This window comes from Perca flavescens, chromosome 15, assembly GCF_004354835.1.
Source record: "Perca flavescens isolate YP-PL-M2 chromosome 15, PFLA_1.0, whole genome shotgun sequence".
Taxonomy (NCBI): domain Eukaryota; kingdom Metazoa; phylum Chordata; class Actinopteri; order Perciformes; family Percidae; genus Perca; species Perca flavescens.
Window position 1 is genome coordinate 23,609,875 of NC_041345.1, and position 18,904 is coordinate 23,628,778.

At 42.4% G+C, this 18,904-nt stretch overlaps 1 protein-coding gene and 1 pseudogene across 1 annotated transcript; both read left to right on the forward strand.

Moving 5' to 3' along the window:
• The first annotated feature begins 990 nt into the window (after positions 1 to 990).
• LOC114569032 (serine protease 33-like) lies at positions 991 to 10,489 on the forward strand. The gene is made up of 6 exons (XM_028598798.1): positions 991 to 1,054; positions 2,894 to 2,914; positions 3,238 to 3,400; positions 3,489 to 3,754; positions 9,765 to 9,910; positions 9,992 to 10,489. The coding sequence occupies exons 1-6, from the start codon at positions 1,000 to 1,002 to the stop codon at positions 10,319 to 10,321; spliced, it is 981 nt and encodes a 326-aa protein (XP_028454599.1). The 5' UTR covers positions 991 to 999; the 3' UTR covers positions 10,322 to 10,489.
• LOC114569031 (transmembrane protease serine 9-like) lies at positions 10,217 to 17,637 on the forward strand (annotated as a pseudogene).
• The last annotated feature ends 1,267 nt before the right edge of the window (positions 17,638 to 18,904 follow it).

The following is an 18,904-nucleotide window of genomic DNA, read 5'->3' on the forward strand; positions in this document are numbered from 1 at the left end:
GTTTTGAGGCGGGTTTAGGTGTGACGCAATGAGAAGCGACTGTTATTCTAAACAACATGGTATCTTCCACGGATGAGATGAGCGTAGCTATCGCGCAAGTTTCATCCGAATTAGAAAGTATTCCTTCATTGAAAGAAGAGCAAAAAAAACAGCATTGGAGGCTTTTCTCGGAGGAAAAGATGTTTTTGCTCTTCCCCTTTCGGCAAGAGTTTGATCTGATTGGTTGATATGGCCCGTCTATCACCAACATAAGTGGTGATAGACAGATGGTTTATCCAGTCAGCTAACCAGTATTTTTGCCCCTTCCCAAAAGTTCTCCAACGGAAAGTTCCCAGATGGATATGCCAAGCAATTCATCTGGCGGAGTCAGGTTTCCAGGTAGAGCTACTTTAAAAACTTTATCTACAGTTACATAGTTTGGTCCAGTGGTTCCCAACCAAGGGCTCCGGCCACTCCAAAGGGTCACCAGACAAATCTGATGATTAATGGAAGAGAAGAAGAAGAAGAAACTAAGATCTGATAGACAAATCTGTTTTCACTTTCTGGACTTTTCTCCAATCTTTGATACTTTTTGTGTAATGTGAACTAAATAAATATGAAATGAAGTGGGAGAAGTTTAGAGGAGAAATGTCTCTTTGACTGAGACACAACACAGATTTTCATAAGAGCTCACAAGTCAGAATGTTTCATTTGTAACAATTCATTGCATTTTATACATTTATTTTTTAGGATTTTAGTTACTACAGATGTGAAATAAATGTAAGAAAATGTAAAAAAAATATTTTCCTGTGACTGTACAAGTGGACTAGAACTATAGCCTAGAGAGGACATGTTTGATATGCGGTTAAACAGGTGTTTTGTGGTGAGGGGTTGGGCGAGTGTTTTGACAGGTAACAATGTTTGTGTTACTGTGTGGGAGGTATAGAGAGAGAGGGGAAGGGGAGGGCACAAGAAGATTATTTAATCCCGGAGTAGATCTGATGGCATGTACTTACAGTTATGGCTCTCTACAAGGTGATCGGTGCGGTGGCTCTGCTGACTCTCCTGACACACGGTAAGTAACCTCCTCACTGCACACACCTGAACCAATCATGTTTGAGATCTCCTGAGTGGAAGCACACTGAGGAGGAAGTCAAATATTGTAATGAATTAAGTTAGTAAGTAGTGAAGTAAAACGAGTGGTGTATTCAAAATACTACTTTTGAAGTAAATAAAAAGTACTTGGGGATCAAAAACCCTCCAACTCTGTGATCCTGTCACACTGAGTGCACGTTAATGATTCAAAGTATGCATGAATAAAAGGTTTATTTATACAGCACATTTCTGACACACAGACAGGCACAAGGTGCTTTATTATATAACTAAATAAGACCATTTATAAAATAAAATCAGTAAAAACACAGTAGATTAAAAGAATTTAAGAAGTGCAAAAGATGTAAAATGTATGAAAGTGATATAATTTAGGAGTGTCCAGGTCAAGTAAATTCTCTAAAACTCTTTTAAAGTCCAAAAGTTATCGTGTGTCTCTCTATAATGTTTCCAGGAGGTCAAAACAACCAAAGAAATTAATATGTTATAAAGTCATAAAAACTGACACAGCCTCACAGTATCATCAGAGAAATCATGGATTTAACGGGTAGTCTTTTTACTTTATACAATTTTCTTTGAGGTCCAATTTAAAATTCACATGCATTTTAATAATTAAATTATATATTTAGTGTAAAAGAAGAATTAAGTTTCTGTAGTTTTAAGGTGGAGGACTGTGTGTAATGTGGGTATAATTTAGTTCACATCACGCCTGTGAATTATCTGTTGACTGACAGACCATCTTGATGAAGCAGATAAGACATGTATATTGCATGCTCTTCCACAATCAATAGATTTTAAAACGTTTTAAATCGTTGCAGAGCTGTGATTTTTAAGTCTGCCGTATGCTTTTGTGCAGACACAGTCAATAAACATTCATCCCTTGCCTGTCATCACACAATGTGGCAGTTGCACACATAAAAAGACATGCTTTGTGAGAAAAATGTCCCCTATTAGCAAAACCAGTTTGATGGGACAGCAGACAGCACAGAACACTGCTAATCTGTTTAAACGAGAAAACAAGACAGCATGGCTGTTAGAAAAGAAAGACATGCACTGTACTGTATGTCAACACCACTCATAAATAACAGAAATAAATAACAGCATACTTAGTGTTTGTCTCATGCTATCAATACTTTTGACATACTTTTTAAATTTTGCAGAGTCAAGATTTAATTAATAATATTAATTAATTAAGACTGGGTGGGGTTGTACTGGAACTTTTTTTTGTTGTTTTTTTTACCCCACAATGAACTTTAATTTTATAAGGTACAGTAAAACATATTGCACATATAATAAAACAAATAAAAAGATATATATTAATGAGATATACAGTATATATATGAAAATGAACAAGAACATTTAGATATTGAATAAAATATATAAATAAATAGATATTGAATAAAATAAATAAATAATCAAATCAAGATCAACACGTGATGCAAGAGCAAAAATAATAAAAGTAAGGCTGTTTTGTGATTCCCACAAACTTTATGGAAGCAATACTGAATGGGTGAGTGCTCCTTTAAGTACTCGGACAGTTTTTAGTCAAAGAAAAATAAATAATTTCCATATAGTTCACATTCATAAAAAAATAAAATCAAAGTTTGCCTCTGTTACAGTATCAGATGTTATCTCATCTATCTTGTATAATCACAGTACCATCTTCATGACGAAGAAAAAATATTTGTGTTTGAATAACTTTGGTTATACTTTTTTATTTCTATGGTTACAAATGATCACATTAGGCATCAGTAAATATAAATACGTTTTAAATGTGATTATGTGTTTGTTTCCTATTTTTCAGAGTCTCACTCACAACTAAATGGTAAGTCAGTTTTATGCACACTTCTTTATTTTCACCTGGCTGTCAACATGTTGTTGGACTTTAGTTGTTTTGTTTATATCTTCATGGTTGTTAGTATTTGCTGTCAAACCCAGTAAAAGCAATGAAATGTGTAGACTTAAACTGAAATAACAATAGTTTCTCCTCTGTTACTTAGGACTTAGTTGGATTAGAAACACCTGAGAGCATCCCAGGATCATAATCCTCAACCAACAGTTAAAGTTTATAATCCCAGCAGTGCTCAGTGGTAATCCAGGGAGAGGAGAGTATTGCTCACTGTGTTCTTATTGTCTGTCTCTCTGCAGTGTGCGGTATAACTCGGCTCAACACCAGGATTGTTGGAGGACAGAACGCCCCTCCGGGTAACTGGCCCTGGCAAGCCAGCCTGCAAACATCTGGGGGCCACTTCTGTGGAGGATCCCTCATTAACCGTGAATGGGTGCTGACTGCTGCTCACTGCTTCCCAAGGTAAGCACTAAGGAGCAGATTCTCTTAGGCGATGTTTTTTGTGTTTGCTTAACTGCTCTGCTCTTAACTTCGTTTTGTTTCTCTTTAGCATCCCAGCCAGTCTGACTGTGTCTCTGGGTCTCCAGAGTCTACAGGGACCCAACCCCAATGGGGTGTCTCGGACAGTAACAAAGGTCATCGCAAATCCTAACTTTAACGCCATAACTTACGACAACGACCTCTGCCTCCTGCAGCTCTCCTCACCGGTGACGTTCACAGATTTCATTGTTCCTGTCTGCCTGGCAGCTCCAGGCAGCACCTTCTTCAGCGGTGTTAGCTCCTGGGTGACCGGCTTTGGCGCCATTGCATCCGGAGGTGGGTCAGAGAGCAGCTAGGTTACATTTATTTCTTTCAATACAATGTGTTATCTTCAAAAAAAAAAAAACATTTCAAATTGTTTTCATCCATGTTTGGTTGCACTCCATCTTCTTCTTCTTCATTGTCTTTGTTGGTGCATGTAGCTACACCTGGCCCCTTGCCTTGTACATGGTACAAACTAAACAGGGATTTACTTGTAAAAACATAGTGTTACTAGTGGTCAAATATTCCCAGATAGATTTTAAAAATCACTCCTGAATCCTTTGACCAGAGAGACGTAAGAGGACGCTGGCGCTGTTTTGTTCGCAGCTTTTCCATCTGCTATTCTGCTATTTTCTTGTGTTTTTCCTGTTTGTTTGCTTTCGCTTTTGACCGATACTGGACCTTCATCTCCTCCTGTCATGCCGTGGATCATTCTGGCACTCACATCATTCATCCACCTCTGTGCTCTTAGCCCACGGCTAACCGCTATCACGGAGCTCCCATTCCCTCCACTCGGCATCACAATGAAATATTCAACTCTGCAACTGGTCCAACTCGTCAACTACTCCATTCCATCCTGCATCCCAGTCATCAGACAGCTCGGACTTCTACATCGACCCCGTTACATCCACAGAAGCTCTCGCCGCAAGTTTGTTTTCTTCCACCACGGACAATCCATTCCATCCATCTGGTCACCTGCACGCTCTGTCGCACCTGTACCACGTCATCAGAATGCTTCACCCACTGGCTCACATAGGGCTGAACCATTAGGCTTGTTCGAGATGAACTGCGCCTCGCCTGTAAAGTAGACGAGAGCAGGCGGCAGCAGCCGGGGGCGGTGACAAAAGTCCGCTCTCAAGTCGGACAGTTTTCCAGCTGTTTCCAGCAGCATTCAGGCTGAACAGGAAGTGACAGAAACACTGGTGGTCCGATTCCGATTTAATAAAATTTCATCAGACCCATATATCAGCTTACGTACACAGTCTCCAGTTGTTTTTATTATGACAGATTAGCTGTCAAGATTCTCTACATGTGATCTGTTGCTGATTTTAATTAGGCTAACAACAGACTTAGATGATCTGTAATCTCAACTGCGCTACCTGCGTCTCAGAACTGCGGCCGCCTTGGTCTTGTGAGATTATCGTTGCTCACGTGTGTATGAAGTCAGAGCAAGTCGGGATCAAGTCGGACACAAATCTAACCTGCATGCATTGGGCAGCGATCGCCGGTGATCGATTCTGCGCAGATCTGGCTCATCTCGAACGAGCCTATTGACATATATACAATGGACCAATAGACCCCGTTGCTCTGGACGGAGACCAGTGAAGGCTATTAGAAGCACTTTTCTGGTGATCACTTGCTTTACTGCGCAGCCTCCAACTGACAGAGACAACGTAAATGTGACGTGAGCAACGTCTCTGAAAGTTGTAAGTCTTCTGGTAGCTGTGACATGAGAAATCTCAATCATTCCCAATCTTAATTTTTATAAAAGCGTCTGCTACGGCTTCGCTTCAGAACGCGAACCTCCGATGGCGCCATTTTGTTGCTACAAAACGATCACCTCTTGTTAGCATTACACTGACCGCCATTTTTTTTTTACGTCACTTGACTGCGAATAACTTTACATCTGAAGCGTTTAAAGACTCTATTTGCCCATTGTTTATTTATAAAGAAACACGACAATGTATAAAAGGCTCCATTACCTTGTACCTCACGTTATGGCTCCGTAGCAGACGTTTTTGTAAAAATAAGCTAACGATTGTGTCATAACCAAGTGACTTACTGTCGCACAGTAGAGGAATTACCGTATAGTACAGGAGAAGCTCGCAGGCAGTTTCAACTTACATTAGCTGTTTAGGTTTAATTACTAATGTTAACTAGCATTTTAGTTAGCAATAATTAGCCTGTGTTTATGTTATCTCCTTACATACACCTACGCTCTCCGTCTCTGTAAGATTGGAAATGATTGAGATTTCTCTTGGCACAGCTACCAGAAGATTTACAACTTTCAGACACGTTGCTCACGTCACATTTACGTTGTCTCTGTCAGTTGGAGGCTACGCAGTAAAGCAAGAGATCACCGGAAAAGTGCTTCTAATAGCCTTCACTGGTCTCCGTCCAGAGCAACGGGTTCTATTGGTCCATTATATACTGTCTATGGGCTGAACGCACCATCAGGCTGCACAGAAAACCCGGACTGGACTACAGTGCTTTTGTCCCCCCTTAACTGCAATATCCCCACACCCCACCAACCACACGCGCTGCTAACCGGGACAACCTCAGATCTCTCCAGCCTGCCCCCATCCCACCACCCTCTCACCATGCCAACTTTGCCCTCCTCAACACCCGATCGCTCAACAATAAAGCCCCTGCCCTCCATGAACTAATCCTAGACAACACTCTGGACTTCCTTCTGCTCACTGAAACCTGGCAACAACCCAATGACTTCTTCTCCCTCAACCAAGCATCCCCCCCTGGCTGCAACTACATCTGCAAACCCCGCCCCTCCCGCCATGGAGGTGGCATCGCCGTTATTTTCAATCAGAACTTCCGGATCACAGAACTCACCCTCCCCTCAGTATCATCGTTTGAATATCTCGCCTTCAAAGCTCCTTCCTCCATGACAGTCATCCTCATTTACCGGCCACCTAAACCAAATCCCTCCTTCCTCTCTGATTTTACTGAACTCCTCACACTAGCCTCATCTCTCTCTCCACGTCTGCTGCTACTAGGTGACTTAAACATCCACATGGACTCCCCCACCTGCAAGCTCTCATCAGAATTCACCATTTTACTGGACAACTTCTCTCTCTCACATTCCCCACCCATGAAAAAGGACACATCCTCGACCTGGTCTGCTCCACAAACCAACCGGTGCTCAACCTCCATCCATACCTCTTTCCCCTCTCTGATCACAAACTGATACGTTTCACCATCCCTTCTCCAACCCCACGCCCCCGCCTCATCAGAGAAATCAACTTCCGCAACCTCAAATCTATCGATCCCCATCATCTCTCTGACCTGCTCTCCACCGCTCTCCACCTGGACTCAACCCTCACCTCACCTGATGACCTCACAAAACACCTCAACTCCACCTTGTCTACCTCCCTCAACACCCTGGCCCCCCTCAAAACAAAAACTGTCACTTTCAACACCTCTTCACCCTGGTACACACCTGCACTCCGGAAAATAAAACAAACTGGCCACCAACTTGAACGGCTGACAAAGAAATCATCCCTCGCAGTCCATCATGAAGCCTATAAATTCCACCTCACTGCCTACAAAGACGCCCTCATTGCTGCCAAACCTGCCTACCTCTCCACCATCCTCACCGACCCCTGCCAGAACCCCAGAACCCTCTTCTCCACAATTAACAACCTCATCAAGCCTCGGACCAACACCCTCCCTACCTCTACTCCGGATCTCTGCAACTCATTCCTCCACTTTTTCCCTGTCAAAATCAAGAACATTTACCAATCTCTATCCCCTGTAATCGGACCTCCCAGGATCTACTCCAGCACCCATTATGGACCCTCCTCTCCCAATCTCTCCTGACCTCACGACCCCTTCTCCTCATTGCCTCCTCTCCCAGTTTGACCCAATCACTCCTCCTGAAATCTCCAAACTCATCAGCTCCTCCAAACCCACCACCTGCTCCCTTGACCCCCTCCCTACTCCGCTCCTGAAGTCCTGCCTCCCCGTACTATGCCCCTACCTCACTAACCTCTTCAACTCCTCACTGTCCCTTGGAACTGTCCCTGCTGCCTTCAAAACTGCCGCTTTCACCCCAATCCTTAAAAAACCTGGTCTGGATCCCTCCTCCCTCAACAACTACCGCCCAATATCCAACCTCCCCTTTCTGTCTAAAACCCTGGAATGTATAGTCGCCTCACAACTACAAACCCATCTTCATGCCAATAACCAATTCGAACCACTCCAATCTGGTTTTCGCCCCCTCCACAGCACAGAAACCGCTCTCCTGAAAGTCCTCAATGACCTCCTCACCTCTGCTGACACCGGTTCCCTCAACATCCTCATCCTCCTCAACCTGAGTGCAGCCTTCGATACCGTGAGCCATAACATCCTGCTCACCAGATTAAAGACCTTGGTATCGAAGGTACTGCACTCAGCTGGCTCCACTCCTACCTATCCAACAGATCCCACTTCATCTCTCTCCACAACCACACCTCTGCCACAGGTGCAGTCACTCATGGTGTTCCCCCAGGCTCCGTACTCGGCCCCCTCCTCTTCATCATCTTCATCAGATACTCCGCCACTTCAACATGGACTTCCACTGCTATGCCGATGACACCCAGATCTACCTGAGCACCAAATCCCCCCACAATCCTCCCCTCTCCCACATCAACTCCTGTCTGTCAGCTATTAAAACCTGGATGCAACACAACTTCCTCAAACTCAACAGCGACAAAACAGAATTCCTCCTCATCGGCTCCAAATACACACTCAGTAAAACCAATAACCCCACCCTCACCATCGACGGCACCATTGTCTCCCCATCTTCCCAGGCCCGCAACCTTGGCGTTATCTTTGATTCCACCCTCTCCCTTGAGCTTCACTTCCGTCAAGTCATTAAAACCTCCTTCTTTCACCTCCGCAACATCGCCAAAATCAGATCCTCTCTCACATCCCCCGCTGCTGAAAGACTCATTCACGCTTTCATCTCCTCCTGACTGGACTACTGCAACTCACTTCTCCTTGGCATCAGCTCTACCAACATCAACTGACTCCAACTGGTCCAGAACTCAGCCGCCCTCCTTATCACCCGCTCCAAATCCTGGCACCACATCACTCCAGTCCTTAAACAACTCCACTGGCTTCCTATCTCCCACCGGATCACCTACAAAATCCTGGTCCTCACCTACAAAGCCCTCCACCATCTGGCCCCCTCATACCTCACTGACCTCCTCTCCCCCTACCAACACTCACGGTCCCTCAGATCCACCTCAGCTGGTCTCCTCTCCATCCAAAAGTCCAAACTCCGCAGTTTTGGCGACAGAGCATTCTCCAGAGCAGCTCCCAGGCTCTGGAACTCAATCCCCCAAGAGATCCACACCTCTGAGTCCCTCAACATCTTCCAGTCCCGCCTCAAGACCCATCTCTTCACCTCTGCCTATCCCTAGCCCCACGACGCCCTCCCTTTTTATCTGTGTCTGAATCTTGTTGTGTTTTGTTTGTTTTGTTCTGTTTTTGTGATATACCTCCCATGTAAAGCGACTTTGAGTCCATGAAAAGCGCTATATAAATTCAATTTATTATTATTAAAATTAATTTAGAAATTAGAGGGGGTGAGAGGAAACATTCAGTTGTAGGCAGAAAAATTAGGATTCATCCACTTGGGAACTATATATTTACAGCATATTTCATGGAAATCTTCAATAGGTGATGTAAATAGCATAAACATCTTTAACAGCATCAGAAGATCAATGCTAACATTACTTTTATTCATCCTCTCCACACTCTGAACCGTAGTTGGGAACGAGCTGGTCTCAAACTAATCCCTTGGCTCGTGGCAGGTAACTTGCGTCTAGTGGTCCGGGTAAACAGAGCCGAAGCACAAAACGGTGAGGCGTCGGTTGGTTGCAGCAATGAACTCAGGCTTTATTACTTAGAGTGGTACACATTCTCGGGCATAAAAGGTACTTTGCTTGCTAGCGTTCGGCTGGAGCGCGGACTGTGTAACTATTGCATTCGCACCGTAGACTCAGACTGATTCCCATGCTATACTTTGTTTTTACTACCCAGAACACACCTGTGTCACTACTTCACAAATACGTATTTCCCCAACAAGTCGCCAGGGGGAGGCAGAGATTGCAAACACTGTCTATGATCTGTCAATGTGAGAGGGTTAGCAGGTTTCAGTTTTTTGTTTTGAAGTTTTAGTGGACTTGTCCTTTGGTTTGACTTTATTTAACTTTAAACTCCTAGTCATAGACCTACTGATGTAGTAATCAAACACTCAATTCATCACATGTGCTTTTTATTTACTGTATTTGTTTCTCTTTAGTTTACCCTCCTCTCCCAGTAAACCTAATGGAGGTGAATATGCCAATCGTGGGGAACAGAGAGTGTAACTGTGACTTTGGAGTGGGCTCAATTACAAACAACATGATCTGTGCCGGGTTACGTGCTGGAGGGAAGGACTCCTGTCAGGTAAACATCTTTACGCCTGTGTTGGTGTCAGATTTAATCTTCTGCAAAGATTTCTCTCCTAAAATGTTTTTCTTCTTAAAGGGGGATTCAGGTGGTCCGCTGGTGAGCAAGCAGGGCAGCCGCTGGATCCTGGGGGGAATCATAAGTTTTGGAAATGGTTGTGCCCAGCCTAATACCCCAGGAGTCTACACCAGAGTGTCCCAGTATCAGTCCTGGATCAACAGCCAGATCACCAGCAGCCAGCCGGGCTTTGTCACCTTCACGTCCACTGGAACTGACAGTGACCTCAGCATCAGCTGTGCTGGCCTGCCACCGCCTCCAACCACCCTCCCTACAACCGCAGGTTTCTTTCATCACTGCTCAGATGAATGTGTGCTGCAGGGTTTCAGGGTACACACGTTAAGTCCCTGATTGCAAAACTTTACATACATACAGCATCATTTTGAGATTGTTGTGTTGTAAACTGTCAGTCAGTGATCATCAGACGTCTGTCAGTGCAGACACAGTCAATAAACATTCATCCCTTGCCTGTCATCACACAATGTGGCAGTTGCACACATAAAAAGACATGCTTTGAGAGAAAAATGTCCCCTATTAGCAAAACCAGTTTGATGGGACAGCAGACAGCACAAAACACTGCTAATCTGTTTAAACGAGAAAACAAGACAGCATGGCTGTTAGAAAAGAAAGACATGCACTGTACTGTATGTCAACACCACTCATAAATAACAGAAATAAATAACAGCATACTTAGTGTTTGTCTCATGCTATCAATACTTTTGACATACTTTTTAAATTTTGCAGAGTCAAGATTTAATTAATAATAGTAATTAATTAAGACTGGGTGGGGTTGTACTGGAACTTTTTTTTGTTGTTTTTTTTACCCCACAATGAACTTTAATTTTATAAAGGTACAGTAAAACATATTGCACATATAATAAAACAAATAAAAATATATATATTAATGAGATATACAGTATATATATGAAAATGAACGACAACATTTAGATATTGAATAAAATATATAAATAATCAAATCAAGATCAACACGTGATGCAAGAGCAAAAATACTGTACTGTGTTCTTATCTGCAGTGTGCGGTATAACTCGGCTCAACACCAGGATTGTTGGAGGACAGAACGCCCCTCCGGGTAACTGGCCCTGGCAAGCCAGCCTGCAAACATCTGGAAGACACTTCTGTGGAGGATCCCTCATTAACCGTGAATGGGTGCTGACTGCTGCTCACTGCTTCCCAAGGTAAGCACTAAGGAGCAGATTCTCTTAGGCGATGTTTTTTGTGTTTGCTTAACTGCTGTGCTCTTAACTTCTTTGCACTGTTTTGTTTCTCTTTAGCATCCGAGCCAGTCTGACTGTGTCTCTGGGTCTCCAGAGTCTACAGGGACCCAACCCCAATGGGGTGTCTCGGACAGTAACAAAGATCATTGTAAATCCTAACTATAACGCCATAACTTATGACAACGACATCTGCCTCCTGCAGCTCTCCTCACCGGTGACGTTCACAGATTTCATTGTTCCTGTCTGCCTGGCAGCTCCAGGCAGCACCTTCTTCAGCGGCGTTAGCTCCTGGGTGACCGGCTTTGGCGCCATTGCATCCGGAGGTGGGTCAGAGAGCAGCTAGGTTACATTTCTTTCTTTCAATACAATGGTGACAACAACTGAGTTTACTCAGACATTTAAATGTTAAAATGAGTACCACCTTCGTTTACCCATAAAGCAACAAAACAGAGTTTTAGAAATAACATTAAGTTTAAAAAATATTTTATTAAACGCCCCACGATACAAAAGATAAATTGCTGCAAAGAGCCTCAGTAAAGAGTTTGTTCTGGTGCTCAAGGAAAGGTCACTAAAGTTCACCTGTGGAGTTTAAAAGTTAAGTTTCTCACCAAATCACACTGTGTGTCTCCTATAGGTCTAACAAAGTGTTGAATGTGTTATCTTCATTAAAAAAAAAAAAAAAAATAATTTTTTCCAAAAGCCAATTTTGAAAAAAACATTTCAAATTGTTTTCATCCATGTTTGGTTGCAATCCGTCTTCTTCTTCATTGTCTTTGTTGGTGCATGTAGCTACACCTGGCCTCTTGCCTCGTACATGGTACAAACTAAATAGGGATTTACTTGTAGAAACATAGTGTTACTAGTGGTCAAATATTCCCAGATAGATTTTCAAATGAATTTAGAAATTAGAGGGGGTGAGAGGAAACACTCAGTGGTCAGCTGAAAAATTAGGATTCATCCTCTTGGGAACATAAATATTTACAGCATATTTCATGGAAATCTTCAATAGGTGATGTAAACAGCATAAACAGCTTTAACACCATCAGAAGATCAATGCTATCTTATTTTTTTTCGTCCTCTCCACGCTCTGAACCGTAGTTGGGAGTGAGCTGGTCTCAAACTAATCCCTTGGCTCGTGGCAGGTAACTTGCGTCTAGTGGTCCGGGTTAACAGAGCCGAAGCACAAAACGGTGAGGCGTCGGTTGGTTGCAGCAATGAACTCAGGCTTTATTACTTAGAGTGGTACACATTCTCGGGCATAAAAGGTACTTTGCTTGCTAGCGTTCGGCTGGAGCGCGGACTGTGTAACTATTGCATTCGCACCGTAGACTCAGACTGATTCCCATGCTATACTTTGTTTTTACTACCCAGAACACACCTGTGTCACTACTTCACAAATACGTATTTCCCCAACAAGTCGCCAGGGGGAGGCAGAGATTGCAAACACTGTCTATGATCTGTCAATGTGAGAGGGTTAGCAGGTTTCAGTTTTTGTTTTTGAAGTTTTAGTGGACTTGTCCTTTGGTTTGACTTTATTTAACTTTAAACTCCTAGTCATAGACCTACTGATGTAGTAATCAAACACTCAATTCATCACATGTGCTTTTTATTTACTGTATTTGTTTCTCTTTAGTTTACCCTCCTCTCCCAGTAAACCTAATGGAGGTGAATATGCCAATCGTGGGGAACAGAGAGTGTAACTGTGACTTTGGAGTGGGCTCAATTACAAACAACATGATCTGTGCCGGTTAAGTGCTGGAGGAAGGACTCCTGTCAGGTAAACATCTTTTACGCCTGTGTTGGTGTCAGATTTAATCTTCTGCAAAGATTTCTCTCCTAAAATGTTTTTCTTCTTAAAGGGGGATTCAGGTGGTCCGCTGGTGAGCAAGCAGGGCAGCCGCTGGATCCTGGGGGGAATCATAAGTTTTGGAAATGGTTGTGCCCAGACTAATACCCCAGGAGTCTACACCAGAGTGTCCCAGTATCAGTCCTGGATCAACAGCCAGATCACCAGCAACCAGCCGGGCTTTGTCACCTTCACGTCCACTGGAACTGACAGTGACCTCAGCATCAGCTGTGCTGGCTTGCCACCGCCTCCAACCACCCTCCCTACAACCGCAGGTTTCTTTCATCACTGCTCAGATGAATGTGTGCTGCAGGGTTTCAGGGTACACACGTTAAGTCCCTGATTGCAAAACTTTACATACATACAGCATCATTTTGAGATTGTTGTGTTGTAAACTGAACTTCATGTGTAAAATGAGTTGAGTGCCCATTTAACTTCTGCTGCTGGGATGTTTTATTAAAGCATCATCGGAGACTGGAGATATAATAGTAGTAGTGGTAATATGATGAGCAGCAGTAACTGCTATCAATACTTTTGACATACTTTTTAAATTTTGCAGTCAAGATTTAATTAATAATAATTAATTAACACTGCATGGGGTTGTACTGGAACTTTTTTCTGTTTTTTTTACCCCACAATGAATATTGCACATATAATAATATATATATATATATATATATATATATATATATATATATATATATATATATATATATAATGAACAATAACCTTTAGATATTGAATAAAATATCTAAATAATCAAATCAAGATCAACACGTGATGCAAGAGCAAAAATAATAAAAGTAAGGCTGTTTTGTGAGTCCCACAAACTTTATGGAAGCAATACTGAATGGGTGAGTGCTCCTTTAAGTATTCCGACAGTTTTTAGTCAAAGAAAAATAAATAATTTCCACATAGCTCACATTCATAAAAAAATTAAATCAAAGTTTGCCTCTGTTACGGTATCAGATGTTATCTCATCTATCTTGTATAATCACAGTACCATCTTCATGACGAAGAAAAAATATTTGTGTTTGAATGACTTTGGTTATAATTTTTTGTTTCTATGGTTACGAATGATCACATTAGGCATCAGTAAATATTAATATGTTTTAAATGTGATTTTGTGTTTGTTTCCTATTTTTCAGAGTCTCACTCACAACTAGATGGTAAGTCAGTTTTATGCACACTTCTTTACTTTCACCTGGCTGTCAACATGTTGTTGGACTTTAGTTGTTTTGTTTATATCTTCATGGTTGTTAGTATTTGCTGTCAAACCCAGTAAAAGCAATGAAATGTGTAGACTTAAACTGAAATAAGAATAGTTTCTCCTCTGTTACTTAGGACTGTTGGATTAGAAACACCTGAGAGCATCCCAGGATCATAATCCTCAACCAACAGTTAAAGTTTATAATCCCAGCAGTGCTCAGTGGTAATCCAGGGAGAGGGGAGTATTGCTCACTGTGTTCTTATTGTCTGTCTCTCTGCAGTGTGCGGTATAACTCGGCTCAACACCAGGATTGTTGGAGGACAGAACGCCCCTCCGGGTAACTGGCCCTGGCAAGCCAGCCTGCAAACATCTGGGGGCCACTTCTGTGGAGGATCCCTCATTAACCGTGAATGGGTGCTGACTGCTGCTCACTGCTTCCCAAGGTAAGCACTAAGGAGCAGATTCTCTTAGGCGATGTTTTTTGTGTTTGCTTAACTGCTCTGCTCTTAACTTCTTTGCACTGTTTTGTTTGTCTTAAGCATCCCAGCCAGTCTGACTGTGTCTCTGGGTCTCCAGAGTCTACAGGGACCCAACCCCAATGGGGTGTCTCGGACAGTAACAAAGGTCATCGTAAATCCTAATCATAACGCCATAACTTATGACAACGACATCTGCCTCCTGCAGCTCTCCTCACCGGTGACGTTCACAGATTTCATTGTTCCTGTCTGCCTGGCAGCTCCAGGCAGCACCTTCTTCAGCGGCGTTAGCTCCTGGGTGACCGGCTTTGGCGCCATTGCATCCGGAGGTGGGTCAGAGAGCAGCTAGGTTACATTTCTTTCTTTCAATACAATGGTCTTTCAAACAACTGAGTTTACTCAGACATTTAAATGCTAAAATGAGTACCACCTTCCTTTACCCATAAAACAACAAAACAGAGTTTTAGAAATATCATTAAGTTTAAAAAATATTTTATTAAACGCCCCACGATATAAAAGATAAATTGCTGCAAAGAGCCTCAGTAAAGAGTTTGTTCTGGTGCTCAAGGAAAGGTCGTTTAAAGTTCACCTGTGGAGTTTAAAAGTTAAGTTTCTCACCAAATCACACTGTGTGTCTCATCAACAAAGCGTTGAATGTGTTATCTTCATTAAAAATAAATAAAAAAAAACATTTCCAAAAGACGATTTTGAAAAAAACATTTCAAATTGTTTTCATCCATGTTTGGTTGCAATCCATCTTCTTCTTCTTCATTGTCTTTGTTGGTGCATGTAGCTACACCTGGCCCCTTGCCTCGTACATGGTACAAACTAAACAGGGATTTACTTGTAAAAACATAGTGTTACTAGTGGTCAAAAATTCCCAGATAGATTTTCAAATGAATTTAGAAATTAGAGGGGGTGAGAGGAAACATTCAGTGGTAGGCTGAAAAATTAGGATTCATCCTCTTGGGAACATGAATATTCATAGCATATTTCATGGAAATCTTCAATAGGTGATGTAAACAGCATAAACAGCTTTAACACCATCAGAAGATCAATGCTAACATTACTTCCCCAACAAGCCGCCAGGGGGAGGCAGAGATTGCAACACTGTCTATGATCTGTCAATTTAAGAGGGTTAGCAGGTTTCAGTTCTTTGTTTTGAAGTTTTAGTGGACCTGTCCTTTGGTTTGACTTTGTTTAACTTTAAACTCCTAGTCATAGACCTAATGGTAGTAATCAAACACTCAATTCATAACATGTGCTGTTTATTTACTGTATTTGTTTCTCTTTAGTTTATCCTCCTCTCCCAATAAACCCAATGGAGGTGAATATGCCCATCATAGGGAACAGAGAGTGTAACTGTCACTACGGAGTGGGCTCAATCACAAACAACATGATCTGTGCCGGGTTACGTGCTGGAGGGAAGGACTCCTGTCAGGTAAACATCTTTAAGCCTGTGTTGGTGTCAGATTTAAGGGTGAGGCTATTTGCACCCCTGGTACAATTAGCAGTGTATGCTATTTGTACCCTGGTGCAATTAGAAGTGCTATTCTTACCCTGGTGCAATTAGAAATGAATGCTATTTGTACCCCGCCGGTGCACACAGCAATGTGTTCTATTAATACCCCTTCTGGTACAAATATCAATGTATGCTATTTGCACCCCTGTGCATTTACAGTACCTTGGCATATATTTACACACAGTTCCATACTAATGTATTACACCTTTTTGGAATATTATCGCTCTGACATTTTTACCCTAACCATAACCAATCCCACTCCGAAAAAATTTGCGTTCGCGGGCCCTGCCTTGCGCAATTGCATGCAAATTATCCAATATTACAAAATCAAGATCACCTCACAGGGGAATCGGACTACTAACTTCCATACCAAAGGTAAGCGTTCTAACCACTAAACTAGCAGTTCTTACACAATGCTGAACAACTGTTTACCACTTGTTTTCTTCAAGCCTCGGTTGCTAGGTAACCATACTGTATACAAAAAATAGTTACTAACTAACAAACCAACGGTTGTATGCTTTCACTGAAGACAGAAAGCGCAACTGTAGTATCCAGTTTCCACTAAAAATTCAATTGTTATAAACTTTAGAGACAAAACTTTCCTAATATGCCAGTTTCTGCTGTCATGGAAGATTAACGCGAGCAACGTGTTTTTGTTGTTACGTCACAGGGTGTGAATAGCTCAGCTGTGTGGCCGAGGCTATTCGTACCGGGGGTGCAAATAGACACTCCGCAGATTTAATCTCCTGCAAAGATTTCTCTCCTAAAATGTTTCTCTTCTTAAAGGGGGATTCAGGTGGTCCGCTGGTGAGCAAGCAGGGCAGCCGCTGGGTCCTGGGGGGAATCGTAAGTTTTGGAAATGGTTGTGCCCAGCCTAATACCCCAGGAGTCTACACCAGAGTGTCCCAGTATCAGTCCTGGATCAACAGCCAGATCACCAGCAGCCAGCCGGGCTTTGTCACCTTCACGTCCACTGGAACTGACAGTGACCTCAGCTTCAGCTGTGCTGGCCTGCCATGATTATTTGTCATTGACATAAAGTGTCACCCTAAACTGACACAGAGAAGGATGCATTTATGATTACTTTGCAGATAGAGTCAAACTAACTTTATGTCAGAGAAGGCTTTAACAAATGCAATGAAATGAAAGCTACAGAAGCATATTTTGGAGGTCTGAGGAACACAGTAACTTTGATCAGCTTGTCCATCATCTACCTCAGAGAGCTACTGTATGTTTATATCTATCTGAAGCAGTTTATGTACACAAACTGTATTTGCTGCACTTTAAATGGATATTTCTTTGGTTTGAACTCTTAATGCCAATTGTAAGTCTTGCATAGTCTTGTCCAGTAAATGTGAAGTCCTTTCTGTTCGCTTGATTCTGTGGCATTTTCCTTTATGGTGTGAGCACATGCATGCTAATATTTAATATTTAGGGCCCGAGCGCCGACAGCGGCTCTCAACAGAGAGTTCCTTATTAATTTGTGATGGTTTGGCCCGCCCCCCTATGCTTAAGCCACACCCCCTTTCATAACTGTTCATGGTCAAGGTAACTTTATTGTCCCCGGGGGGCAATTGTTTGTACAGCCAGCCGACAGACATAAAGACAAGACACACAACAACACAGCAAAACATGAAATAATATAGTTCTGTAAAATAGTTCTGGCAAGTTGTTTAGAATGGAAATGGAAGTTGGGATAAAAGAGTTGCTGAGTCTATTGGACCTGCATCTTCACATGCAGTACCTACAGCCTGAGGGAAGTAGCTTAAACTGGCAGGACAAGGGACAGCTAGGGTCACCAGCAATGGATTAGGCCTTCTTTGCCACTCTGTTGGAGTAGATGTGGGAGAGAGTTGGGGGGGGGAAGTTGATGCCTGCAATCTTGTTACATGTCCTAACTATACTCTCTAGTCGTTTTTTGTTTTTTTATGGACAGAGAACCAAACCAGCAGATAAAACAGAAGGTTAAGAAAGACTCAATAAAACAGGAATAAAACATTCTCATAAAAGTAGGGTTGATGTTAAAATTCCTCAGTTTTCGGTAAAAGTACCTACGCTGATGGGCTTTTCGCATGAACAGCATCAGTGTGTGGTTCAAAACATAGCTTGCTATAAATTATTGTGCCAAGGTACTTATATTCTTGTACTATCTCAACAGGCTGGCCATCAATGATATAGTGGGGGGAAGAGACACAATGACAGAGTCGTATGCAAATTTAAAAACCTGTCTTCCATATTGTGAACGGCATTCATTTGTGTATAAAACAAAAAGGAGAGGGGAGAGACACATCCTTGAGGGGAGCCAGTAGATGATAAAAGATTGACAGATATGGTGACCCGTTTAAGTCTTATGTGAGGTATCAATGACCACAGCAGAGACTTCCTTTATTATTGGTAATGGTTAACCCCGACCCCTATGCTTTGGCAGTTGCAAGAGTCACACTCCGGAGGCTGACAGGTGCAGGCACAGTCCCATTTGGCACACTGTGTGAAAACATATCAGACACAAGAGTTCACTAAAATGATGTATTTAAACTTTCTATGGTGAGCTTTTTGGCAAGGAGCACTTAGACAACACTTAACATTCTGACAACAGACTAAGAGCTCCGTCCCCTGTGTCATGTGATTGAATATGTGATTGAATA